This window comes from Phyllopteryx taeniolatus, chromosome 21 (genome assembly GCF_024500385.1).
Source record: "Phyllopteryx taeniolatus isolate TA_2022b chromosome 21, UOR_Ptae_1.2, whole genome shotgun sequence".
Classification (NCBI taxonomy): domain Eukaryota; kingdom Metazoa; phylum Chordata; class Actinopteri; order Syngnathiformes; family Syngnathidae; genus Phyllopteryx; species Phyllopteryx taeniolatus.
Genome location: NC_084522.1, coordinates 14,819,407 through 14,846,511, shown reverse-complemented (window position 1 = coordinate 14,846,511; position 27,105 = coordinate 14,819,407). Strand labels below are relative to the sequence as shown.

At 40.6% G+C, this 27,105-nt stretch overlaps 2 protein-coding genes across 10 annotated transcripts; both read left to right on the top strand.

Annotated features, from left to right (window-relative positions):
• The first annotated feature begins 614 nt into the window (after positions 1-614).
• On the top strand, positions 615-11,213 carry LOC133471020 (serine/threonine-protein phosphatase 1 regulatory subunit 10-like). Of its 3 annotated transcripts, none has more exons than XR_009786107.1 (18): positions 615-950; positions 3,447-3,555; positions 3,647-3,733; positions 4,095-4,230; positions 4,397-4,448; positions 4,526-4,615; positions 4,692-4,820; positions 4,896-5,001; positions 5,120-5,223; positions 5,412-5,539; positions 6,033-6,189; positions 6,321-6,461; positions 6,539-6,785; positions 7,132-7,207; positions 7,301-7,516; positions 8,124-8,244; positions 8,457-8,929; positions 10,085-10,222. XR_009786107.1 is itself a non-coding variant. In XM_061760125.1 (18 exons), exons 2-18 carry the CDS (start codon positions 3,449-3,451, stop codon positions 10,225-10,227), a joined length of 2,385 nt encoding a protein of 794 aa, XP_061616109.1. In that variant the 5' UTR covers positions 615-950; positions 3,447-3,448; the 3' UTR covers positions 10,228-11,213. The 3 variants fall into 3 exon arrangements, 2 of the variants coding, with proteins under 2 accessions (XP_061616109.1, XP_061616110.1); XM_061760125.1 differs by having other exon boundaries at positions 8,457-8,801; positions 10,085-11,213; XM_061760126.1 differs by lacking the exon at positions 4,526-4,615 and having other exon boundaries at positions 8,457-8,801; positions 10,085-11,213.
• Positions 11,214-11,350: 137 nt separating this feature from the next.
• LOC133471021 (serine/threonine-protein phosphatase 1 regulatory subunit 10-like) lies at positions 11,351-25,471 on the top strand. Of its 7 annotated transcripts, none has more exons than XM_061760130.1 (14): positions 11,351-12,578; positions 12,725-12,792; positions 17,574-17,682; positions 18,006-18,092; positions 18,987-19,122; positions 19,820-19,871; positions 19,957-20,046; positions 20,135-20,263; positions 20,420-20,495; positions 20,622-20,713; positions 20,845-20,988; positions 21,078-21,309; positions 21,405-21,483; positions 21,586-25,471. In XM_061760130.1, the coding sequence occupies exons 3-14, from the start codon at positions 17,576-17,578 to the stop codon at positions 21,595-21,597; spliced, it is 1,236 nt and encodes a 411-aa protein (XP_061616114.1). In that variant the 5' UTR covers positions 11,351-12,578; positions 12,725-12,792; positions 17,574-17,575; the 3' UTR covers positions 21,598-25,471. The 7 variants fall into 7 exon arrangements, with proteins under 7 accessions (XP_061616114.1, XP_061616113.1, XP_061616117.1 ...); XM_061760129.1 differs by having other exon boundaries at positions 11,351-12,608; XM_061760133.1 differs by having other exon boundaries at positions 11,351-12,792; positions 17,574-17,677.
• The last annotated feature ends 1,634 nt before the right edge of the window (positions 25,472-27,105 follow it).

The window sequence follows — 27,105 nt, the reverse complement described above, 5'->3', positions numbered from 1 at the left end:
CTTCTCGATATAACTGACAAGTCACAACTGATTATTATTTCTCAGCGTTCCCCACGTGCATCCACCGTCGCCTCCTCAAGCCATGACGTCATGACTGGAGGAAAACGTTATCATATAGAACATAATTCTTTTTAATCCCATAAACCTGCAGTAGTTTTATTTTTGCTTAAAGCAAATTAGTATTTTTTCAAAATAGGTTTTCAACGACTGTATGACACACAGGACACACACACCACGTGGATAGCGTGGGTGTCAGTTATAAACGAGTCGCCATTTTGTAGACATGTTACAATTTAAGTGTATGTATTCGAGAATGTCTAGGTTTCATTGAAAGTAGAAAATTGTTTCGTAGATGTGTACTTTCATCAATGCTGTACTGAAAAATGTGAACTGTTTGGTGTAATTAGACAGGATATGGAGGCAAATGTCGAAAAACTGCGTGATTCGCCATTATGCCTTTGAACCACAAGACAAGGTCGTTCGTCCGCCATTTTGAGGCGATACCAGAGCTGAAAAAAATGTTGCTGTGACGCAAAAAACGTCTCTTCGTATAAAAGGCAAGTCCCTCCCCTTCCAGCTCATTCCTGGATTTAGTCAAAGGTAAGTCAAGACGTCAAAACATTCGCGCATATATTTGTCGTTATTGAAGGTGAAACCACCCCAGCCTTTACACACAAATCAACGCATGAGGTTGATTACGCTGAAGGGGCGAATTTTAACTTCGAGTTTCAACTAAGATGGTTTTTTTTCCCCCTTTCTTGTGTATTTTTGCAGGTTTCAATTCGTTTTCCTGAAGATTCAGCCGTCGAGGACTTCGACCAACTACTCAAATTGATGTTTTTTTTTTCTTCAAGTAATGGACATCTGATTACTATTTTTGCCTCCAGTTCTTGAAGGAAAAGGCTAGCCTTTAGCTACCAAAGCCCCACCCATTAGAAATTTTGAAGCAGGTATTAAAGCCATCAAAGTTGTTTTTTTACATAAACGAAATAAGTGCCCGAAAAGCACAGTGTGTTATGATTAAGACGTTGAGGGCATTTAGTTTGAATATTAATGCATTTTGTTGACTATAGAAGCCGCCGCACTAAAGCATTGTTAGCCTTTTGTTTAGCATGAGCTCACACATGAATGTGGACGGTGACACAATTCTCCATTTCTACGTGTGTGAGACTAGGTGGGCTAATAAAAAAAAGAAAAACTTAAGTCGATAGTGATATCTATAAGCAATCTGATCATAAAGATTGCCGTGTTTGCTTAGGAGGCTAATAACCAATGAAGTCGGACTTTTGCCTGCTGAGGGTTTTGCAGGGGCTGCTCCACGGAACTGAAATCCACCGCAATCTATACATAAAGATTGCATTAGGCTGAGGATTCGATGGACGTTTGGTGAAGCACATTGTTGTTGCATCGCATTGACGATAATAGCACGGGGGCTTTCCACAAATCTCGCACTGGGCAATCTGGATAAAGATTGCGGGATGACTCAAGCGAAGTGGTCTTTCGAAACACAAACATTCGGAGTTATCAAAATAGTGGACAAGTGGCTTCCCCCCACAGCCCCCCCTCGGAGCATTTGGGATTCTCTGTTTAAAACCGTAAAGCAGCCACAATGAGTTTGGCTGTTGCGTACCAGTCTTTGCGCGTGTCTCTGTAAAACCGTAAAGCAGCCACAATGAGTTTGGCTGTTGCGTACCAGTCTTTGCTCGTGTTTTGTGCTAAAGCCGAAACGTCATGTTTTGTTGTGAGTTCCACTGCTAACGGAGCTAGTTTGGCGTCGAAGGGGTTAAAGGAGGAGGGTTCTCATTGGTGGGCAAACTTCCTGCTCCTCCCACTCTCGTTACTTGAAATGGGGCTTAAGGCTTTAACTGCCTTTATATAACTAAGGGTCTACAGGCCGTAAAGTACTTTAAAAAAAAATAGCCAGAGTTAGCATAATTTATTAATGAGCATTATGTACCAGTGATACACAAAATAATTTAGTATTTCTCATTGGACAATGTAGTAGGGCCTTGTTTGAGACTGACAGTTTGTGTATGTGTAACAGTTGTGCCACTTACAGGCTTTGAATTATTTGCAGTGTTGTGGAGTTCTGAGACAATATAAAACTTCTTCTACAACATGTAAACGGGTAAGACCTAACTGATTCCTCACGTCAAGGCATTTCCAATGAACTGATTACACCTAGGACAGGTTGTGTACATAAATGGAAATCTATTAAAATGAACAAAGGAGTACACAACCCAGTCTTCCAATACCTTGTAATTAAATGTTTAATTATATAAGACTTAGGCTAATTGACAATGGATAGCTACAGACACCTAAATTAATCCAAGCTCCAGTATAAAATAGAGTAATCTTAATACTTTTTGGTAATGTTAGTAATCAATGTGTATATAAAATAGAGTAATATTATACTTTTTGGTAATGTTTGTAATCGATGTGTAATAATTAAGAGTAATCATGAGACAAGATGAACCACATTGTGTACTAATTGTTCTAGTTACTCGATCAGATGAGCCAAAAAAAAAAAAAAGTAAATTACGTTACGCACGAGTTCCATTCATTCCCTCTGCCGCAGTTGAGTGTATACAGGATGAGTGAGTCAAATTCCCTGCTCAAGTCCAATTGTAGTTTTGCACAAATGTGATTTTGATATAAATGTGCTATTAAAATGTAAATTCTTCATGATAACTGGCAAATATCCATCTGATATTTGTCACATTTTTTACATGAATGGAAGCATGTTACAAAATGGATATGAAGAAATAGTTTATAATTTTTTTTTAAGTATTTGTGTCATTCTCAAATGACATAAATAAAATGAGTGATAAGTAATGTGTAAGATCACAGACTACAAGTAGGTTTGTGCACTAATCCATAGCACATTTCACACAGAAGCACATATCAGTACAAATACCCTGCAAGGTCCAGAGAGGAGACATTCTGGTGCTCTGGGACATTCATCTGTCCTGCTCCTGTCCCTGTGACCAGAGGACATGCCGGCAACGTGCAACACTGCTCAAGTATGAGGCAGTAAACGTTTCTATTGTGGCATTGTTTGCTGATGAGTTGTTGTCACGTTGTCTGGGACCAACGTGACTGCTGACTGTTTGTTTGATGTCATTGTTGAGTAGTAAAAACACTGCCTTTGTTGTACAGTATATTGCACCAAACTCTTAATATGGTACAGTGAGATAAAGTACTAAGTGGTCTTAAACTCTGATGGACTGGACACATTTGAAGGTTTTGTGGTTGGCATTAAAAATGGAAGCTTTGTTCTGATGATGTATAGAATGGGTCGAATTCAGTTCTGTTGAGCAATCCCTCTTAATATGAAGGCAAATATTCCACTTTAAACATCAGATTAATGCCCCGTTATTGGAGGGGAAAAACAAACAAATGTGCCCTAATCATGTGTGTATAAATTACTTGGTCTGTTTTTCCAGAAATGGAGGGGGTGCCGGTGGACCCCAGAGAGATTTTGAAGGGAGTGGAGGTTCTTCTAGGGAAGGATGGAGGACTCTGTAGCTTGGAGGGAGTCCCAAAGATGTTCAGGTAAGGAATTTTAGCCTGTCATGAAACGGTTTTATGTTTGCAGTTACCATTAAAAGAAACGTCTCAACGTGTTTGCATATTTTGTGCACAGCTTAATGAAAGCATCTGCCAAGATGGTCAGTCGGTGTATGTACTTGAACATCCTTCTTCATACAAAATCTCATGATGTTCTCAACAGGTAAGTCTTCGGACTATTCTGGATACATCTTCATTATTGGTGTGATGAGACAAAATTGTTTTGTTTGTTTATGGTCGGTGATGGTGGAGGTAGCTCACGTGAAATGTCACAGTATTCCACTCGAGCCTTCAACACATCCGTTTCAATGCTCTACTAGCCAGGGATTTGTTTTTCAATAGCAAAGACTTAAAACAGATGTGACACCTGTACCTAAATATATCTTTATAGAAAGCGGTGCATATTTAATGTCAGTAGATGAACTTTTTTTTGTTTTGTTTTGGTTTTTTTACACCGATCACCGACCACCTCAAACGTTTATGTATTTTTCTTTAACTCAACATGTTATCCCATCTTCGGTTAGGTTCATTAGAGTTGGTGGATACAGACTGCTGAACTCATGGCTCACCTACTCCAAAACCACCAACAATTCTCCTCTGCTGCAGCTTATTCTGCTCACTCTCCAGAAGTTGCCACTCAAGGTGGACCATCTCAAACAGGTACACACCAAGCCCACTGCCTCTATATCATGGTTTGAAAACTGGTACAGATAACTACATTATTTAGAATATACTTCGATGCATATTATTTAATATATTGCTGTATAAATCTTTCATTTGACATATCTTAATAATTCTCCAAATTGCTGATTTGTTTTAATCCCAGAACAACACAGCGAAGTTGGTAAAGCAGCTATGCAAAGGTGCAGACACAGAAGGTCAGTTTTTCTCTTTTGTATTATTTGTATTGGGTCAAGGATTTTGGACTAAATGCATAATCTAATTCATATTTTAGAATTGAGGAAGTTGGCATCTGTTCTTGTCGATGGCTGGATGGCCACAATTCGCTCCCAGAGTGTATCAAGCAATGCCAACAGTCCTGCCGGTATGGACGGTTTCCCTTACGGTTTTATCATTTCCTCTTCAATATTAGCTTAAAATGCTTTGTACTCAACGTCTAGATAAGAAGAAGAAGAAAGAAGATGGGAAGGTCCCACTCAAAGAGGTGAAAGACAAGAGTGGAGAGGAGGAGAAGAAGAAAGACAAGGCCAAAGCTCATGCACCGAGTCATGCAAAAATTCGTTCCATAGGTAAGCCATCGGAAGAACTGATGTGCTGTACTCAAAATGCAGAAATACGTTTAAATAATGATAATGGTTTTGTAGGTCTAGAGATGGACACTCCGAACCCTGCCCCCACAAAGAAGACTCCGGCTGCTCCTCAGCTCGGTGACAAGTACAATATCAAGCCTCCAGTCCTCAAGAGGTTAAGGTACTGAAATTTCTCAGAATATGAGAACAGCGCCACCATAGTCAATGTGCATTTTGCTCTCTGCCCCCATCTAGTGGACAGTGACGGTAACTTTATGCTCTTTGTTTACTCTGAACAGTTCTGGTCAGTTTGATAATCCTCCATTGGAGAAGAAATACAAACCTCTAAACATGCCATCTAACTCTACCAAAGAAATAAAAGTCAAGATCATTCCAGCGCAACGTAAGTATACACTATACAATATATGGCTATAATCAAAGCATAGTTTGATAAGTGTAGTTTAGTGTGATGATTACTTTACTAGCAGCTGTGGTTTGAAAAATGCTGTCAAAAATGTGGACACACTTTCTCATGCTATTAAATGTGTCTGTATCCAAACCTTTGAATGTACTTTCACTTAATGTCTGCAGCCATGGAGTGCACAGGGTTCCTAGATGCGCTCAACTCTGCTCCGGTGCCTGGTATCAAGATCAAGAAAAAGAAGGCTGCTGCTGGTTCACCATCTAATGCCAAGGCTGTATCCCCGACCTCGAACAAGGTAATCTTTCTGACAGTTAATCGGTGCCCAAATCTGTAAAGACACTGAAAAAAGCACATTTCATATGTATTATAAAAGATAATTGAATCATGTTCTAAATCTGTTGGCCCATACAAATGGGATTGCTTAAAAAATATTTTTTGTGTTGTTTATCTTCTTAGCAACAACAGTCACCATCTAAATTTCGGTCACTGCGAACACTATCCACCGATAGTTTGCTCACTTAGGAGTTCCCTTACGAACTCAGTGTTTACTCTTTATTTTTATATATATATATTTTTGACGGGGTCTGAATAAATTCTTGTTTCATGTTTATATCTGAATCATGCATGGTGGAATTATGGATCAAAAAACTCATTTGTGCCTTGAAAGTGGTAGGTCATTGATTGTAATTGTTTCTTATCCAGTGTATTCAGCAGTTAAGACAGTTAAACAACATAAACATGTTCTCCTTGTGTCTCACACTCTGCTTCTTCTATTTTTGAATCTTCAGACAAATCCATTTGATGGTAAACCATCTACGTATTCCTCATCTTCTGCCAAACCAACATCTCCGGAGACTGTTTCTTCAAGTACTATTGATGAAAACCAGGAGCCGGAGCGGCCTGGGACCCCCGTGCCCTCTGAAGACCCAGACTCCATGGACACTGGTGAGGCTGCCTCTTATTGAGACCATGAAGTGAAATAATTGTCATAGAACGTAATGGTATATATTTTCTTTTGACATTAGCTGCCAGCTACCACTTCAATTTCCTAACGGGGCTGCATTTGTATTTTGCAGGAGACAAGCCTAATGCTCTGTCAGAGCCTCGTGGAGAAGAAGACTTAACAAAGAAGGGCAAGAAAAAAAAGACTGTTCACTGGGCTCAGGAAGATAACCTCAAACATTACTTCTACTTTGACCTCGATGAGACAGAGAGAGGTATGAGACATAGCTAAGTGTTTGTGTGTCAAACTCTCATAAATAAGATTTGGTAACCATATCATTTGCTCCCCCAGTCAATGTCAATAAGATCAAGGACTTTGGTGAGGCGGCCAAACGGGAATTGATGATGGACAGACAGACATTTGAGATGGCCCGACGGCTTTCCCACGACACTATGGAGGAGAGGGTCCCCTGGACACTCCCCAGGCCACTGACATTGCCTGGCAGTCTGGTCATTCCTGGGTCCAACAGCACAGAAAAGCTCGCCCAGCGGGACCGTGAGATGGGCATCTTACAGGAGATCTTTCTCAGTAAAGAGAGGTAGGACCGGTTTGCGTTGCTTTTTTATTATTATTATTTTTTTAAACATTAGTATAATATGTGCTAAAAGGGGGTCCTTGGTTTATGATGGTCCAGACGTGAAGTTACGAACTGCCCCCAATGAACTAGTTTGTGCAGCAATGTATTTGGGGCCAAGAAGTGTTTTTCATACAAATATTTACAATTTTTATGACTTTACTTTTCATTGCTTATTGATTTGTGACAAACGGGTCACGTCGCAGCCGTACGAACGGAACTATTGTAAACCGAGGACCCCTTGTATAAATACAATATTAAGTTAGTTGAGAACTTTGTTACGAGGGTGTCTGTTTTTCTTTTTGACTAGTGTTCCTGACAGTCCACATGAACCAGACCCAGAGCCTTATGAACCTATGCCCCCTCGACTCATTCCCCTAGATGAGGTTAGTATAAAATTCCAAACGTATCCCGTTTGTTTTTTTTGTTTTTATAATAAATGAATGCCTTTTTCCAATTTATGTCTGCTGTCCTGGCAGGACTCGTCAATACCAGACGATGGCTACTCGGAGCCCATGGACACATCTCACCAGGTTCCCGCACTGGCTCAAAACGAGGGCTCCAAGCTGCCACCGGTCCTTGCTAACTTGATGGGCAACCTTAACAACAATTCACGTAGCCCCCAGACCACAAACACTGTCAACAATCCCGTCACGCCAGCTGTCAACGTACAGGAGCTGCTTTCGTCTATTATGGTACATGAATACTGCAGCCTGAGAGCATTTGTCAACAGTGAAATAAAGCTTTTTCATCTGTTTGATTTACTCATTTGAAGCTGCTTCATAGGTTCTATACATTATTTTCCTATATCTGTGAAAGTGCCAGTTTATATATATTAAACATGATGACAAATTGCTTACACACTATTCATCCTATGAAATTAAGTTGTCACAGCGGCAATACTCACATCTACACTTGTATTAATATTGAAACAGCCAACAAAGAACAAATACAAGAGCATCATTGAAGTTAAAGGAAATTAAACCTGAGTAGTAAGAAAAAAAGGTTCTTGGCAAATGAGTACATTTTCAGTGTTCACTGTGTTCAAAGCACAAACACATTTTGAATGATTTGAAACACGTTAATACCCAAGGAGCAAAGAATCAGGATGGTTTTCGTCATTTGGGTTAAAGGTCACACACATTCTTTTTTTTTTATTTTTTTATTTATTTTTTTGTCACTATGAGGTGCAGTTTTGAAGTTTTCAGTTCTAGCAGTGATCAAGTCACAAGGACTACATAGTGTTTTTAGTTTTCTAATTGTGATTGTACTTGTGTTAATCAGAGCAATGTGTATCTTTAGGGTGCTTCTGGTAACCAGTCTACTGAAGACCTCATCAAGCAGCCTGACTTCTCTGATAAGATTAAACAACTTCTGGGTTCCCTGCAACAGACACAAAACCAGAACCAGGGACCAACACCAGGTAAAGTCATATCATGCGCAATCATTGTGAACCAAAATATCTTGGGGTGTTCCTCATAGTTATGCTTTCAAAACTACACTCTTCACAAATAATGTCACAATTCAGATGTCAAAATTTGAATTAGTTTGCTTCTGGAATTATGTTTAACCTTTTGTAATATTACTAATAGTCTAGAGTCTTCCACTCACTTTTTATTTTTGGTGCACTTACAGTCAACCCAGGTTTGCTGGGTCATGTTCCCATGAACAACATGCACATGCAGATGCCCATGAACAGCGGCTTCCCACCAAACATGCCTCCAGGTGGCCCCCGCTTCAACCACCCTCCACCCCCTCACGGTCACGGGCCGCCTTTCAACGCTGGTGGAGGCCCGCGCATGATGGGACCCCCACCGGGACAGGGCCGCGGGGATAACGGAAACTACTGGGGAGACGACTCCATGAGAGGAGGGCCCCACCGAGGAGGCCATTTCCACCGGGGAGGAAGAAGCCGAGGAGGAGAGCCGGGTTTCCGGGGCCGAGGACGAGGGGGTCCACGAGGAGGACACAACATGAATGGTATGTGGACACAAGTCATCCTCTGGTAACTACGGTGGCCCTGAAGTGCAAAACACAACAGCAAGACTAAAACAACGGCAAATAAGAAACACGACAGCAAATAACTAAACACAAGAGCAGATCAAAAGGTACGTACTGATGGGGGGGGGGGGGGGGGGGTCATAAGATTCATCGCTGATTGGACGAGAGGCACGACTTGTTGGACGCTGTCTGTGCAGCCCAACCTCTTTTAAATATCATCTTTAAATGTCTTATCACCTCATGTATGTGTAACGGTACCAAGTTAGGCTGTATGTTAAGAAACCCCAGGCACTCATTTCCCAATACATGCCGAGGGTTCAAACCCCGATGTGGTCGGCCTTGCAGCAAGTATTCTTTGATCACGGCAGCAACGTTTGAACCACCGATGATGCTCATTTAAAAAAACAAAACAAAACAAAACACCACAGACGGGGAATAACTTCATTGTCAAAGCGTCCAATCAAGTCCTCCCTCTCATCAATCAGCGATGAGTCTTACCTCCCCCAACAGTACCTACTAACTCTTCCGGTAGCTTAATTTCATCTGTTGTGATTTTTCATTTGCAGTTGTTTATTTGCGGTTGTGATTAGTTATTTGGTGTTTTTTGATTTGATGTTGTTTAGTTATGTCATTGTGAGTAGTTATTTGCCGTCGTGTTTTTTAATTTGCCATGGTGTTTAATTCTTTGCTGTTGTGTTTTGCACTTCAGGGCCACCGTAGGTAACGGATAGTTTAGCTATTGCCACAGACCATCTGTTTCATACACAGTGGTTATTATCATTATTTTTATTTTTTACACATTAACACAATGTAAAAGAGCTAATGATAATTCAAACTAACAGGATAAAGAAAATGACATTCAAACTAACGGGACAATCTTTTTTTTCTCTTGTAAAGTTAAATAATAAAGGACAATGTATTGTAAAACAGTCAAATGTTCTGCCTGCAATTCATATCGTTATCATCGTTATTTTGTTCATTATATTTTTTAATTTATTGGCCACTTAATTGGTTATCAGAATTCTATCCTCCCAAATATCGAAATTGGCTGGGGGGAAAAAAAGTATTACTCCTACGAAAAAATGATGAAAGCGTGTATTTGGGAGTCTTTGTACATTAGAAAATGTATTTGCTCAGATATCATATGCAATTCTAACAGCTGATTTAAAAAAAAAAAAAAACCTGTTAAATCCCTCTTTTTTGTGTGCATGTCCATGTACATTTGATTCCTCAAATTAATTTGTATTCCTCTCCCCCAATAGACATGTCCATGCGGCCTGTTTGTCGCCACTTCATGATGAAGGGAAACTGCAGGTACGAGAGCAACTGCGCTTTTTACCACCCCGGTGTAAATGGACCTCCATTCCCCCCGAACCACCCTGCAAACAACCAGCATGGACACTAAGTGGCAGTGCAGTGCCTTCATAGTTGCTGAAGACAACTGTGCAATCTTTGCCACATGCTACATTTCCTTTTCATCAAACCACTGCAGAGTGATTGTACAAGTGAAGGACTCCAATTCTGTGAGATGATCACCAATGGCACTGTTTTTAACTCATTCACTGCCAGCCTTCCCAGTTAACATGGATATTTGACTTCTAAAGCCGTCAATGGCAGTGAATGTGTTAACAGTTAAAACCTTCACCAGTTGTTGCCACTATGGCTGCCTGCTTGAACATAATGGAAGTCACAAAGAAGAAGAAAGCTTGCCACATACTTTCCCTCTTTTCCAGTTTACTAATATTGCCTTTCAGCAGTGTTGTTTCCTTCTTGCCGGATTCTTTGGTTGCACAAAAGAAAAGGTAAATCAAATGACACCACAAATGACTATGATTGCGCTTGAACAACTAGATTTAAATGACCCTTTATCATGATCAAGATTAACTGATACAAGGAAGCCTCCCCCCCTTCCCTCACAGCAGCTGCTAAGTGAATGTGCTAAAAATTAGGACCCTGTGCGTGCTACCTTTTTTTTAAAAAAAAAAAAAGAAAAAAAAACTTTTTGTCTCCACTTTGTGGCTGGTCCGCTCATTTTTTTCAGCAAGCAATTATGGATTATGACGAGTCTGCCGGTTACAGCAAATGACTTATGAACTCTCCATCTGAACCCTCTGAGAAGGGTTTGAACGTCAGTATTATGTTGAAGCTTTCTGCAGGTCAGCTATATAGTGCGTGTTTTCTGTGAAAACAATGACCTTTATGTCTCTTGTGGGACTTTTTTTTCCTCCATGTTTTCTTTTGATAAAATGTTGAGAACAGGTTCCCTTTTTTATGATGGGTTCATTGACTCAATTGTTTGTACTGTATGGTTGTGTACAATACATGTTCATACGGTCATATTTTTCAGTTGAATTATTTTCTACACTGTATTAAATGAATGTTAAAATATAATTGTTTTATCATTTATTTGAAATTGGGGATGTTATAATTTGAGTAAAATCTGTAAAACAGCTGAAAAACAAATGTCATTAAGAATTAAAATGTGCTGTACCAGATCCAAAACAAACACTTGACAAAGTTATTAAACAGATTAAGGCTGAAATGATAAGAAAAGATATATATTTAATGGGAATATTGCATAACTTTTAAATTACTATTACAAATTGAGCGTTTGCTTTGATGAATAGATTTGTAAACTTGGAAAAAGGAAGGTGGTGTCAGAAAATTCTGTTTAATTATCAAGAATATGTTATATAAGCTCTTAAAAAATAATAATAAATCTGCTTTCCTGTTCTAATTAGGTTCCAATATCCTAAAAGTATTAGTTAACACTATTAGCATTATCTTTGAACAGCTCATATTAGTTCTTTGTAATGAAATCCATTAAACAATTAATGCTGCCTGTTAATTTGTAGCAAATTGTATGAGGATTATTTATAAGTGGGTGACCAAATACATCAAAGTAATGTATGTCAAGGTTTGGATCACAGTTTATGAAGTATACAGCGTTCTTTTAACGTGTAAACAAACTTAGTCATGTACAGTATATGGCAAAGGTTACATTGAACATATTTGGTTGTATGAAAGTAATCAATTATTAAAAACTAAATATACACCTACAAAATATTCTTTATTTCTGGCTTGCATCCACTAAACGATGTGTTCATTTATTTATTTATTTTTTGCCCATCCATGGTAAAAACAGAATAAAGTTTACCAAAAAGTGTAATTACTTATTGTTCATAAATTGCGAGCCTCGTAGTATTAATTGGCGATGTCATTTTTTTTGGAAGTTTGTCTGGGGCCTATCATCAACATCAGAATAATCATTGGTTGTATTTGGAAGAAAGCAAACAACTTTGGTTATCTTTTTATTTATATGTAAGAGGAAAAAATGCCAGTCATGTTATTTGTTTGGCAAACTTTAAACATCTGGTTGAACTGAATGTTACAAAATCAATAAAAAACAAACAAACAATGTGCTTGCCGAATTTTTTTTTTTAACTTGTTTTCCAAAAATGCTCAAATATAACTGGCAATAATTCAGAATTGTATATTAAGTAGTCCTTAAATATAAATATGGGAGGGACGGTCGGAGAAGGAAGGCTGTGATTGGCAGGCAGTTTCCGGTCGAGCTTTTTTTTTTTGTGACGACATTCGGCTACGCGACGTCAAAGAGTCTCTTAGCTTTATGACACGATCAGTGTGCGCCATACGTCGGTTTGCTTTCCATGAGCTGCATCTTTAGCAGCCAAGAAGAGATTCAACACACACATTTGTAGTAGTCTGGTGTCATCGTGGTTGAACATATGTGGAGTAAATATCGCCGAAATGACACAAAAATAGGTTAAAACAGCACATGTTTTTGTTTTCCCCCCCCCCTACCACTGGACAATGAAGCGGGTTCCTGTTTGACACGTATATGACTTAGTGTACCTATGTAACAATTGTGCTCCTTACAGCCTTGAGTGGTTTGCAAGTGTTGGGCGTTCAGAGCGTATATAAAAGTGCTACTACAACATTTAAGCGGGTAAGGTTTCACCGACTGCTTGCATTTAAACATGTTAAATTAAGTATAACGGCGGCACACAGTGATCCATTGGTCGCACGAGCAAAGTTTCGGGGGCCTTTCTAGCTTCTATCTCTGCCAATTTGGGACATATAAACGTGAAAACGTGACTTAATTCTTGGTCTGATTGATGATATGAATAGCTTAATCGAAACAAGAGACGTTTTTAAAGTGTTATTTGGCCAACAGATATTCACAGTACGACACCGTGCTGGCCAGCGGAAGTGCCAAAATAAAAGCGCCGATCAGCGACGTCCTACCTGACGTCACTGTCGTTTTATTTTGGTATTTCCGTCAGCAGTTGACTTTACTAATATTCTACAACGGTGTTTCTCAACCTCGATTGAGCCAAAGCACATATTTTACATTAGAATAACTATCACAGCACACCACCAAACAAGGACATCACAAATCTGATTCACAGGTTAAATTTGTTCCTTCTTCCATCTGACGGAAGAGCATTTAATTGTTCTATTTTTCACTATTTTGCTGGCGTCCATTAATGATCAAAGCTAATTTATTTGTAGTAAATACATATGAGAAATGAAGGTAAGTTTAAAAGATGTGTTTCTAATCGGGGTCACTGATGAACTCTTACGGCACACTAGTGTGCTACAGCATTGGGAATCACAATGGATATTTTTTTTCACTGAGCACATGTAAATAAGTAACATTTTGACTTAACTGTTGAAACTAAATGTTAAGATTTAAAATATATAACATTTTAGAGTTGCATGCTTTCTCCAATTTCCTCCCACATTCCAGAAACATGGAAGTTAGGTAAATTGAAGACTATCAGGGGTTCGCAAACGTTTTGGGTCCAGGGAGCCCTTACAGGGGAGAAATCTTTACAAGAACCGCCTCATTTAGTTATGTTACTAAATGCAGGAAAACGGCCGCCATTTTCTTTGCATTTCACTGTACCTGAACTAGGGTACTTGAATTTAGCGATGGTCTGCCAAAATCATGTATGTCCAAAAACACACAAGGGGACACATGTGTGCCCATCCTGCTTCAAAGTCTGCGCGGACCAACTCGCTCCAGTCTTCACCTAGATCTTCAACAGATCTCTGGAACTGTGCGAAGTACCATCCTGTTTCAAACGCTCCACCATCATTCCAGTCCCCAAGAAACCTGCAATCTCGGGTCTAAATAACTACAGGCCTGTCGCCTTGACATCTGTGGTCATGAAGTCCTTTGAACGTCTCGTGCTGGACCACCTCAAGAGTGTCACAGGTCCCCTGCTGGACCCCCTTCAGTTTGCCTACCGAGCGAACACGTCTGCGGATGATGCGGTCAACATGGGACTGCACTTCATCCTACCTGAGGGAAGGAGCTGGAAGAGGACCGTGATGCGGAGGGTCCGAGAGGATTTTGCATGCTCTTGTCTTAGTTCTGGCAGCGTGCCAGTCCTCAAGGGTGGGTAGGGGGGTACTGACAATCCTTTCAGCAGTTTTGATTGTCCGTTGCAGTCAGAGTATGTCCTTTTTTGTAGCAGCACCAAACCAGACTGTGATGGAAGAACACAGGGCTGATTCGATGACCGCTGTGTAGAACTGCCTCAGCAGCTCCCGTGGCAGGCCGTGCTTCCTCAGAAGCCGCAGGAAGTACATCCTCTGCTGGGCCTTTTTGAGGACGGAGTCGATGTTGGTCGCCCACTTCAGGTCCTGAGAGACTGTAATTCCCAGGAACTTGAAGGTCTCGACGGTTGACACAAGGCAGCTGGACAACGTGAGGGGCAGCTGTGGCGAAGGATGCCTCCTGAAGTCCACGATCATCTCTACAGTCTTGAGCGTGTTCAGCTCCAGGTTGTGTCGGCCGCACCGCAGCTCCAGCCGCTCCGCTTCCTGTCGATATGCAGACTCGTCACCGTCCTTGATGAGGCCGATGACAGTGGTGTCATCTGCAAACTTCAGGAGTTTGACAGTCGGGTGCGCTGAGGTGCAGTCGTTCGTGTAGAGAGAAAGAAGAGCAGCGGAGAGAGGACACAACCTTGGGGCGCCCCAGTGCTGATGTTGCGCGTGGATGAGGTGGCCTCTCCCAGCCTCACCTGCTGTGTCCTGCCCGTCAGAAAGCTGTAAATCCACTGGCAGATGGCAGGTGAGACGCTGAGCTGGAGAAGCTTGGAGGAAAGGAGTTCAGGGATGATGGTGTTGAACGCTGAGCTGAAGTCCACGAATAGGATCCTCGCGTAGGTCCCTGCACTGTCAGGTGAAAGTTCCAGGGAGGCGGGATTTTCAGAGCATTCAGTGACACGCCTACAGTGTCTGGAAGCTGAAAGAAGCCCAATTCTTGACCATTTTGAAGCCTCATTTCACATACTTTGTGATTTAGTTATTTTTTTATCCATTCATTCGTTGTCTGGATAGTTAACAAGACTTTTCTGTGATGTGTCCATTTTGCAAAACTTTTTTTTCTGTTTGGTGGCCCTATAAAGTCGGATGTTAACAAGGGGAGAAAGTCAATATTTAATAACTATCAAAACTTTATTCTTGTAAGATTATGCCTTTTATTCCAGAAATACACATCAATCTCTTAAAAAAAAGTAATATATTCTCAAAACAATGCACCTTTTTCCCCCTCAAATGAAAAAGGACATTATTCCTACAGTAATCATTTTTTGTTCTAAACAAAAAAAATTAATGCAAGCATCAGATTTATGTGATATGTCACAATCATCAGAACTTTAAAATGGCCCAAAGCTAATTTGGGAAGGAGTAATTGGTTTGTTATGTTGCATTGGCATGCACATTTTTAGGTATGCACTTTTTTTTAATTAACAGGACATATTGTAAATCATTTTGTTGACCCCTAAGCTACGGCTTTTGCAGCCCCTAAGTTGCCCACAGGTTTGACTGTGAGTGGGATTGGTGGTTTGTATGTGCCGTGCCATTGAATGGCGAGCTGTGTACCCCCAGTTAAGATCAATTCAATGTCCTGAGAAGGATAAGAGGTAGAAAATGAATGGATCTACCTGAGGCCACATTTTCTTAAGAATTCTCAAACTGAAAATTTAACTGAAAATTTCATACCATTTGGAGTTGAAAGTGATTATTATATGCTTCTTTTTTTTTTGGGGGGGGGGGGGGGGTTTGTCATGATCGCATGCAGTCAACAACAGCCATTGCGTCAACATTGACCTATGCTCTGTTTCAACCATCCATTTATCTATCTCCTTACCACTTAACATCATTAGGGTCACAGGTGTGCTGGAGCCCATCCCAGCTGATATCAGGCGAAAGATGTGGTACACCCTGGACTGGCCACCAGCCAATCACAGGGCACATATTGACAGACATACTCCAAACAAACAACCATTCGCACTCACAATGACACCTAATGACCATTTAGTCTTCAATTAACCTTACATTTGGAAGTACCTGGAGAAAGAAACAAGCAAACACAATAGCAATAGTCAATAGCACCTTTTGAAAGAAGAAAAGAAAAAAAAACTGAAATATCTCACAGCCAAAAGTATTCAGACCCTTTGCTATGACACTCATATTTAACTTGGGTGCTGTCCATTTCTTCTGATCATCCTTAAAATGGTTCTACATGTTCATTGGAGTCCAGCTGTGTTTGATTATACTGATTGGACTTGATTAGGAAAGCCACACACCTGTCTATGTAAGACCTTATAGGTCACAGTGCATGTCAGCAAATGAGAATCATGAGCTCAAAGGAACTGCCTGAAGAGCTCAGAGAGAATTCTGGCAAGGCACAGATCTGTCCAAGGTTACAAAAAAATTTCTGCTGCACTTAAGGTTCCTAAGAGCACAGGGGCACTCCCTAATCCTTAAATGGAAGACGTTCGGGACGACCGGATCCCTTCCTAGAGCTGGCCGTCTGGCCAAACTGAGCAATTTGGGGGAGAAGAGCCTTGGTGAGAAGGAGGAGAAGATCCCAAAAATATTCGTGGCTGAGCTCCAGAGATAAAGTCGGGAGATGGGAGAAAGTTGTAGAAAGTTCTAGAAAGTCAACCATCATTGCAGCCCTCCACCAGTCGGGGCTTTATGGCAGAGTGGCCTGACCGACGGAAGCCTCTCCTCAGTACAAGTCACAGAGTTTGCTAAAAAAAAAAAAACACCTGAAGGACTCCAAGACGGTGAGAAATAAGATTCAATGGTCTGAAAAAAAAAGAACTTAAATGATTTTAGCAAATGGCTGCAATATAACAAAGAGTGAAAAATTTAAGCCGGTCTAAATACTTTCCGTACCCACTGTAAAAAAAATAAAATAAAAAAATAAATATATATATATAAATTTTACTTTTGTATAATGATTTAATTGTTTTGATTTTGACAGGTAACATCATTATTGTCATTGTACACATTTCTGACAGCTTGTACATATCTTCTCAGATGAGTGTAGATTGATCCAGTTTAAGGTAAATTGCACTTATTTAGTACTCAATTGCATTTATCCATTTTCCTCAGTCATGCTTAGGTTGAGCGTTTCTCTTTAAGTTTGTCCAAGTTCACAACATAAACACGACCATGAACACAGGAACAGAATAGGACAGCGTCGACAGAAACATCGTGTCAGGCTGGCAGCCTTGACGACCTGAAAGTGTGAAAGCCTAGCACAAAACTTGAGCTCATCTGGATTTTGAAATAAAAAATAAAATTGGAAAACCACCCTTGTGAAACATCACATGAATCGCGTATGAATCAAAAATGTGCCCAATACACGGTGCCCTGCTGTTGTGTGTAGTACTGTATTGCTTTCGGTTTGTTTTTCAGTCATGGCGGGAATACAAGTAGACCCCAAAGAGATTTTGAAGGGTGAGGAGTTTCTATTGGGGAAGGATGGTGGACTTTGCAGCCTGGATGGAGTCCCAGGGATGGTCAGGTGACATTTATATACTTCAAAACAGCAGTCATAGTCGATTTGATCTAACCCTTTCAAATGGCTGTAAGTTAAATACAATTTCAGTTTCTGTTGAGGTAATTGCACTAGCGACCGTTACCGTTTTATAATATTAGTCCAGGACCAGCCTGGGAACTGATGTGTTAGCAATACTGACCCACGAATGGTAAAATTCCTCTTCAGATTCATCTGCAATATTCAATTTCTGTCTGGCTTCAGTCTTGATGTTTTTTATTAACACAATTTAGAGAAAGTATCATTTCCATACAACATGTGACATTTAACTTTTACATTTTCAAACACAGCCTCATGGAAGCTTCTACTGAGATGGTCAATCGGTCGATGTACCTGGAAATTCTACTTCACACGAAATGTCGTAATATTTTTAACAGGTAGGCCAGATGTCCAATTTATACGGTGCATCCAGAAAATATTCATGGCAATTGCCATTTTCCACATTCTGTTGTGTTTGAGATTTATTCAAAAATGGGATAAATTCATTTCTTCCTCAAAATTATACACAAAACACCCAATAATGTCAACATGGAAAAAACCCTAATAATTATTATTATTAAATTCCAAACTAAGATATCACATGATTAGGATAGTTGTAATACATTATATGTGATTTCTTAGTTTTTTATTTTCAAATTTGAAATTGTCATTGTGTATAGAAATGGGGGGAATCCCTTTTGGAATAATAAATAATAATCAATGTGAAGCGCTGTGAATGCTTTCTGGATGCACTGTAAGCATATACTATGTATTAATTTAGTAACACATCAAGATCAATAAAGTGGGAAAGCGAGTGTGTCACTGCTGTGGATTTAGAGGCACACATCAAATAAAAGTAAAAATGGTTCCGAAGTATTTTAACAGTGATGTAGTTTTTAATGATTATACCTGTACACGCCACCACACCACGATTGAAGTGTAGTTTCACAAAAATCTGGCATTTATCATTTCGGAATACCAAATACAACTACAAGTTGAGAGGCAGGTGCTTCACTGCAGATGGATACTGAGGCTAAACCTACAAGGAAATAAAATAGACTCCTTTTTTAAGGCCGATAAATAGTTAGTGGTCAAGTCAGTTTCCTGATGTCAACCCAACTGTGCAGTCTATTCACTTATCAAAGACAAACGAAGGCAGCAAGGGATGTGCAACTTCTGAATATCCCCCGTGAATAGCAGGCATCTACTGTACTGTATATAATATATACCTGTAATATATATCTTCATACATGATTTCTTTTCAATATTCATATTTTCCCTCCTTCATTTAGGTTCATCAGAGTTGGTGGCTACAGGCTGCTAAACTCATGGCTCACCTACTCCAAAGCCACCAACAACACTTCTCTGTTACAGCTCGTTCTGCTCACTCTGCAGAAGTTACCCCTCAAAGTTGTCCATCTTAAACAGGTACATACAGTTTATTCACACCCACCACCTCTGCTGGCAGACTTTCAAGTTTTTCTAATTTCCCCCCCAAACTTTTACCGTGCAAAATAATGAAAAGTTAATTAATTTGTGCCCGGCCAAAACCGCCACCATCAAAGTGTAAAACCCTTGAATGTGCAGGCAATGCTTTAAATAACCTTTTAACCATAACTTAACATAACCTTTTAACCATTACCACCTGTTTAAGGGTAGCATCTACTTTATAAAATAAAAATGGTGTTACTGAATTGCTTTGCTTATTTTGTACTGACCAGCCAGACGCTGGTCCTATCTATGTGTGCAATAAGTTAAGTTTACAGTTCTGTGGTCATCATCACACCTTTTCTTCCTTGCCATCACTGGGAACATTCTATAACGGCATAAAAAAGACACACACACACACAAAAAGCCAAAGAAAATGCAAAACGCCTGTGGGGTTGCTACCGCTAGTCTGACAAGATGTGCTATAATGTCTTGTATGATGGCACACATTATGATGTTGCAGTTTTAAGTTTTATTTGGCTTTTGAGGCAAATCTTTCCATTTTTACAAGTGAACGCATAATTGCACCACTTTTGGGCATCCAACCTTTAAAAAGTTACAAAATAGTGTTTCAAAAATTGTATTGTTCTTGTGTTTGTAAGTTCCTGATTTGTTTTCCGTTTTCCATTTTATACAGAACAACACAGCAAAGTTGGTCAAGCAGCTCAGTAAAAGTGCAGAGACTGAAGGTCAGTTGGCTTATTCATGTTCTTTGTAATAGTGCAAAGTGTTTGTATTCCTGTGGAACACCACTAGTTGTACTTTGTGTTTTAGAATTGAGGAAGTTAGCATCCATGCTCGTCGCTAGCTGGATGGAAACAATTCGCTCCCAGAGTGTATCCAGCAGTGCCAACAGTCCCACCGGTATGGATAGTTAACGTTTACTGTTTGATCAATGCCTCTTCCATTTCATTTTCATATCAGTTTAACATGCTCTATACTTAATGTGCAGATAAAAGGAAGAAGAAAGAAAATGACAAGGTACAAGATCAAGATGTACAGAACGAGAGTGGAGATGAGGAGAAGAATAAAGACCAGGCTAAATCTGACTTGTCCAACCATGCAAAGATTCGTACCTTAGGTCAGCCTATAATTATAAGAAGGGATGGAGCTCCTAAAACACATTCACTGCCATTGACGGCTTTAGAAGTTAAATATCCATGTTAACTGGGAAGGCTGGCAGTGAATGAGCTAATGCTAAAGCTAAATATGCGCATTTTGTGTTACGTTGGTCTAGAGATAGAAACATTAATCAGCACCTCTAATAAGCTGGAAAACAAGCACATCAAGCCTCCAGTTCTCAAGAGGTCAAGGTATGACATTTCAACATAAACATGGGCTCCAGAGCCATCAGTAGTATCAGTGTGCACTTGGCTATCTGCAGCCATCTAGTGTTCAATGACCTTACAATATGTTCTTCTTTTTGCATTATTAACCAGCTCTGTTCCATGTGATGCTGCGCCACTCAAAAAGAATTTCAGACCTCATACACTCTCATCCGATTCTGCCACAGAGATCATTCCAGCCCATCGTAAGTGTAAATGTGGCACTATACTGTAGCAGCTACGGTAGAAAATGCTCTCATCCATCTCCATGCAGAATTAAGGTTAATGAGCCCATCGCTTTAATTTCCTGATTTACTGACGTGTTTGCTTTTTAAAGCAGACAAGCCTAATTCTTTGTCAGAACCTCGTGGACAAGAACATTTGAACCACAAAAGCAAGAAGAAGAAGAAGACTGTTCACTGGGCTCAGGAGGAGCAGCTTAAACAATACTTCTATTTTGACCTGGATGAGACAGAGAGGGGTATGCAACACGCCTTAGATATGAGCACCCAACCCGTCTCATATTTACGACTTGAATGATCATTATCATTAGTATCCATCTCCCCTCAGTGAATGTCAATAAGATCAAGGACTTTTTTAAGACCCGTGAACATGAGTTGACACTGATGAGGGCCTGTCGGCTCTCCCATGATACCACAGCGGAGTGGGTCCACTGGACACCCCTCAGGTCTCTGACATTGCCTGGCGGTCTGGTCACCCCTGGGGCCAACAGCACAGAAAAACTCACCCAGCAGGAGCGTGAAATGGACATCTTACAGGAGAGCTTCCTCATTAAAGAGAGGTAGGACTCTCTTTTGTTTCTGGGATTAATACATGATATAAATTAATAACACACTGGGATATTTCTAAACGATTTCTCTATTTTCTTCTCATTAGTGTGATATCTGATAGTCCACATGAACCAAATTCAGAGCCTTATGAGCCCATGCGACCCCACCTCGTCCCTTTGGATGAGGTTAGTGAATACAGTCGAACCTCTACGGTTCAACAATATCCGTTTCAAATGTTTGTCATAGGAAACCATCCATTCATCCATCCCTTTTCTACACCCGTTTAGGCTCACGGGTGAGCAGGAGCCTATCCCAGCTGACATTGAGTGAGAGCCACGGTGCCCCCCGGACTGGCAGCCAGCCAATCAAAGCATTGGAAATAATGAAAATTGAATGAATCTGTTAACAGGGTCAAACTGTCGCCATCATAAAACCTTTATTAATTGCACAGGCAACTTGACGTCAAATGTGTCATATGTGATACTTGCGTTAGCTTTGAGATAGCACTATTGTGCACTTTTCACTCCATTAGGACCCATACTGAGGGCTAATTTAGAGGAAAACAATGATACATATCGGTATGTGATATACTGTATGTGGCACACAGAGTGAACAATGTTTACACTGTGAGAGAAAGCGCAACAGCATGCCGCGTTAATGCTGTACTGTTCGCGAACTAAAGCGTAGTGCGTGACACGAAGCAATATTTGCTTGAAAATGTTCGGAAAACACTTTGTTCGTGAAGAGGGTCATTTGTGAACCAAGGTTTCACTATAGTTTGGTCCAGCTCTTCATCATTTAGTTTCTTCATTTTAAATGCCACGCACAGATACCCAGAAGCAGTTGCAAACTTTTTATGTTTTAACTTTATTTGTATCTTCTTTCATTTTCAAGATATTGTCTTTCAATCTATTATGATTGATTATATTTCATGGTGGGCCTCCTTAGGGTGTGTTCCAACTACAGAGGGATCACACTCCTCAGTCTTCCTGGTAAGGTCTATTCAGGGGTTCTGAAGAGGAGGGTCAGTTGGGAAGTCAAATCTCAGATTCAGGAGGAGCAGTGTGGTTTGGCCGTGAAACAATAGACTAGCTCTACACCCTCAGCAGGGTCCTTGAGGGCGCAAGGGAGTTCCCCCAACCAGTCTATATGTGCTTTGAGGACTTGGAGAAGGGTTTTTTTTTTTTTTTTTTTACCGCGTCCCTTGGGGGGTTCTGTGGGGGTGCTTTGGCAGGATGGGTTACCGGACCCCCCTGATACAGGCTGTTTGGTCCCTGTACGACCAGTGTCAGAATTTGATCCGCATTGCCGGCAGTAAATTGGATTCGTTTCCAGTGAGAGTTGGATTCCGCCAAGGCTTCCCTTTGTCAGCGATTGTGTTCATAACCTTGATGGACCGAATTCATAGCCGCAGCCGAGGCGTTGAGGGGCATGGTGGTCTCAGTATTGCGTCTCTGCTTTTTAACAGATGATTCTGTTGCCTTCATCAAATCAAATAAACTCTCATTGGAGTGGTTCGCAGTCAAATGTGAAGTACTTGGGAAGAGAATCAGCACCTCCAAATCTGAGAACATGGTACTCGTTCAGAATTAGGGTGGAGTGCCCTCTCCAGATTGGGGATAAGATCCTGCCCCAAGTGGAGGAGTTTAAGTATCTCGGGGTCTTGTTCATGAGTGAGCCAAGAATGGAGCAGGTGATCGACAGGTGGATCGGTGCAGCGTCTGCAGTGATACGGACTCTGCATCGGTCTGTCGTGTTGAACCCGAAAGGCGAAGCTCTCGATTTACTGGTCGATCTACGTTCCTACCCTTACCCAGACACACACACACACACACACACGTGTGTGATGTGCCCCTTTTCTGGAAAAAGGAAAAAACCAAAAGAAAAAATGGGGGGAAAAAATGGTGAATCCACGGGTGCCGAATCACGGGTCTGCGGGGGTCTACTTTATATGGGTTTATAACGGCCCTCTGAGGGAAGTCCTAACTACAATGTGGCCCGTGACAGAAATGAGTTGGACACCCCTGCTTTACTGCTTTTATCAATGCTTAATTTTCAGTCTGTACTTTGTCAACCTTTTATCTCACCTTTTCTATATTTTGTTATCCTCCCTCTTCTTCTTTCTCCAATATTTTCCCATTCATCTGGCCTTCTTTTTTCAGGATTGGAGCCATTATGCCAAGTTCAGTGTCGGATTGTATTGGTCAGGATACGATGTGTTGTTGGTGCCGAGGCGTGATTCATCTTTTTCAGGGGGTCAGGATACGAAGGTGGGTCAGGCGGGGTCCAAGGATCTCATCATCATCATCAAGTCCTGTCTTTGCGTCTGCACCTTTGTCTTCTACTTCGTGCTTGCGCTCCTCACTAGTAATGAGCGGATAGAGTCCTGAGTTGGTTTGATGTAAAAAAAAAAAAAAAAAAGCTTTGGTATAGCTTCTATACCTACTTTTGTCATTTTATTGGAGCTTAGCTTCCTCCATTTCTCTGGTGGGTAGCAGTGTGAAGCTTCATTTGATGTTGAGTAACTTTTAGCCGAGCTCCCTACATTTGCCTGCCCAACACTGCATGTGCGATGTCATATGTCTGTGTTTGATTAAAAAAGAAATATGTACTTATGTTCATTCACAAGCAGTTTTTGTTACACTTGTGGACAATTTACGTTTTTGAATTGTTTTGCAGCGAATGAATTACTCTTTGCTAGTAACTCCCCATCTTTATCTGAAGTGACTTCAGATTTCAGTTAAGTTTCTGTATACCGAGGAATTGCATCCTATTCAAGCACGCCAACCAGCAAACGGGTGTGTGTGCGTGTGTGTTTGTGTGTGTGTCATCGTCAGATCCGTGTTTTCAGGGCAGGGTTGAGTGCAGCTGGTGAATACGAAGGGCCTATAGGAGTGGCCTGCCTTCTAGTTCAAATATTGACTGTGTTGCTGTGCCAACACACATTGATGGAGAGAAAGATATAGTGGACGAATGGATGGGCAGAGGCGAAAAGACACCTCAGCACTAAAGTTCTTTTCAATAAGTGCCCTCTCAATAGTTATAACACTAATAATAAAACACAGATAATTGGCAAAGGTTTTTTTAAATTTCCAAGTATATTGGTAAGTGTTAATACAGACAGATGTGATGGTATCATTACTGAAAACTACTGAAGTAAAAATCTGACTGTTTGCAGCTAATACAATTACCATGTGAATGACCAGAGAACCAGAACCTAATATACAAAATGACCTGAATGATGATTTTCTTACATTTTTCAACGTATTGTGTATGCATGCAGGGGATAATAATAAGGAATCAAGAAGACCTTTTAGTGCGAGATCAGATTTGCTGTTGTAACACGTGCAGAATGTGGTTTGGCATTGTCTTGCTGAAATGAGCAGCGGGGTCCATGAAAAAGACGTTGCTTGGATGGCAGCATATGTTTCTCCAAAACCTGTATGTACCTTTCAGCATTAATGGTGCCTTCACATATGTGTAAATTACCCATGCCATTGGCACTAACACAGCCCCATACCATCACAGATGCTGGCTTTTGAACTTTGCGTCCATAACAGTCCGGATGGTTCTTTTCCTCTTTGGCCCGGAGGACACGACGTCCACAATTTCCCAAAACAATTTGAAATGTGTACTCGCCGGACCACAGAACACTTTTCCACTTTGCATCAGTCCATCTTAGATGAGCTTGGGCCCAGAGAAGCTGGCGCAGTTTCTGGGTGTTGTTGATAAATGGCTTTTGCTTTGCATAGTAGAGTTTCAAGTTGCATTTACGGATGTAGCGCCGAACTGTATTGACTGACATTGGTTTTCTGAAGTGTTCCTGAGCCCATGTGGTGATATCCTTTACACATTAATGTCGGTTTTTGATGCGGTGCCGCCTGAGGGATCGAAGGTCACGGGCATTCAATTTTGGTTTTCGGCCTTGCCGCTTACATGCAGTGATTTCTCCAGATTCTCTGAACCTTTTGATTATATTATGGACTGTAGATGATGAAATCCCTAAATTCCTTGCAATTCTACGTTGAGGAACATTCTCCTTAAACTGTTCGACTATTTTCTCACGTACTTGTTCACAAAGAGGTGAACCTCGCCCCATCTTTGCTTGTGAATGACTGAGCAATTCAGGGAAGCTCCTTTTCTACCCAATCATGGCACACACCTGTTCCCAATGAGCCTGTTCACCTGTGGGATGTTCCAAACAGATGTTTGATGAGCATTCCTCAACTTTCTCAAGTCTTTTTTTGCCACCTGTCCCAGCTTTTATGGAACGTGTTGGAGCCATAAAATTCTAAGTGAATGATTATTTGCTAAAAACAATAAAGTTGATCAGTTTGAACATTAAATATATTGTCTTTGTAGTGTATTCAATTAAATATAGGTTGAACATGATTTGCAAATCATTGTATTCTGTTTTTATTTATGTTTAACACAACATCCCAACTTCATTACAAAAAAGTGAAAAAAAAAACCCAAAATAGCGGCGCATTGTCTGTTTTCCATCATGGTTATCGGGGGGCACTGTGACATTTATGCCATAGTGATTTAAATAATCCAAGAAGAATTGTCTGTATCCACACGTTTATCCAGAGCATCATGATATTGAATCTGTGTAATCCCGCTGTGTGTGTGCAACTACGTACTGTTTTACTCTTTCAAACTGCCTGCTATGAGAAAGATGATTAAAACAACAAAGCCAGAGGTGGCCTAAGACGTTTACACTGTGAATACTACCGCAATACCCTTCTCTCTTGTCATTTTTAGATGTACAGACATGAACAAGAGGACATCCTGTCTGCTTGGCGTTTAGGCTGAGTGAGTGTGCGTGCGTGCGTGTGCGTTGTGGAGACTTAGTGGGCTCCAGGATGCTGCTGTAAAAGGGTTGATTCACTCGCCGAGCGCCGTATCGGCTGTCGAGGGGCCCAATGCGAAGGAGGTGAACAAAGCCGCTATTGATAGAAGCCAGGTCGCACAAGCTCACGACTGCACGACACAGCGCCATGTTGAGATGGGTCAGAACGGGAAAAATGAGAGACTGCCATGTGAATGCATGCATCTTACACTATCAAGACAAAGTTAGCAGCCCTTTATAGAAAGGCAACACAACGCAGCTTGGAGTCCAAAAGCACGACACAAAGCTCACTACAAGCTAGTGAATCATGTGATTTCTCTCCAATAAATGAAGAACGTTAATGATAGTATGAATCTATTAAAATGTAAGTGTATATTGTAGTTACCATTATCATAAATGATGTTGCATATTATATTAAAATAAAATAAGTCATTTAATACATTTACTCTAGAAATTACTAGCTTGTTTTTTTTCAGTTGCTGCAGGCGCATTGGACTGGTGTCCCAATATTTTTGTTCATTTAGTGTGTATTTATCATGGGCCTGGCATCATTGGATTGTATGAGCTGGGTTGCCAGCCAATCACATTGCTCCCAGTCATCGTCCTCCAGGTGTCCGGCCTCCGAACACTTAGCACAGTGTATTATAATTCACTTCGATGCACCTTTACAGTGTATGCTCATAGTCGCAAATGGATATATATATATTAATGTCAATTAAAAAAGCACGTGTGCCACCAGTTACCACATGCACATTATTTAATGTTTATTGATATATTTGCTTTGCATACAAAAAAAAAAAAAATGTGTAGTATTTGCTTCCTGCTTCCTAAAATGAACAAAACCAGAATAGCTACTGTATCAGGATATTATATGTTGGTTAATAGTCTAATGTAGTACAATTTGGTGCTTTTCCATCAAGGACATTAAAGTGCCTGAGGCGCTCCAGTAGCGAGA

Bases quoted from the DNA above. Each gene is read 5' to 3' on its own strand.
- LOC133471021 (XM_061760127.1), top strand. The intron at 17,683-18,005 runs GTGACATTTATA...TTTCAAACACAG, and splicing joins GGAGTCCCAGGGATGGTCAG to CCTCATGGAAGCTTCTACTG. The intron at 20,496-20,621 runs GTATGACATTTC...ATTATTAACCAG, and splicing joins CCAGTTCTCAAGAGGTCAAG to CTCTGTTCCATGTGATGCTG.
- LOC133471020 (XM_061760125.1), top strand. From the start codon at position 3,449: ATGGAGGGGGTGCCGGTGGACCCCAGAGAGATTTTGAAGGGAGTGGAG. The intron at 4,821-4,895 runs GTAAGCCATCGG...ATGGTTTTGTAG, and splicing joins TGCAAAAATTCGTTCCATAG to GTCTAGAGATGGACACTCCG. The intron at 5,540-6,032 runs GTAATCTTTCTG...TTGAATCTTCAG, and splicing joins TATCCCCGACCTCGAACAAG to ACAAATCCATTTGATGGTAA.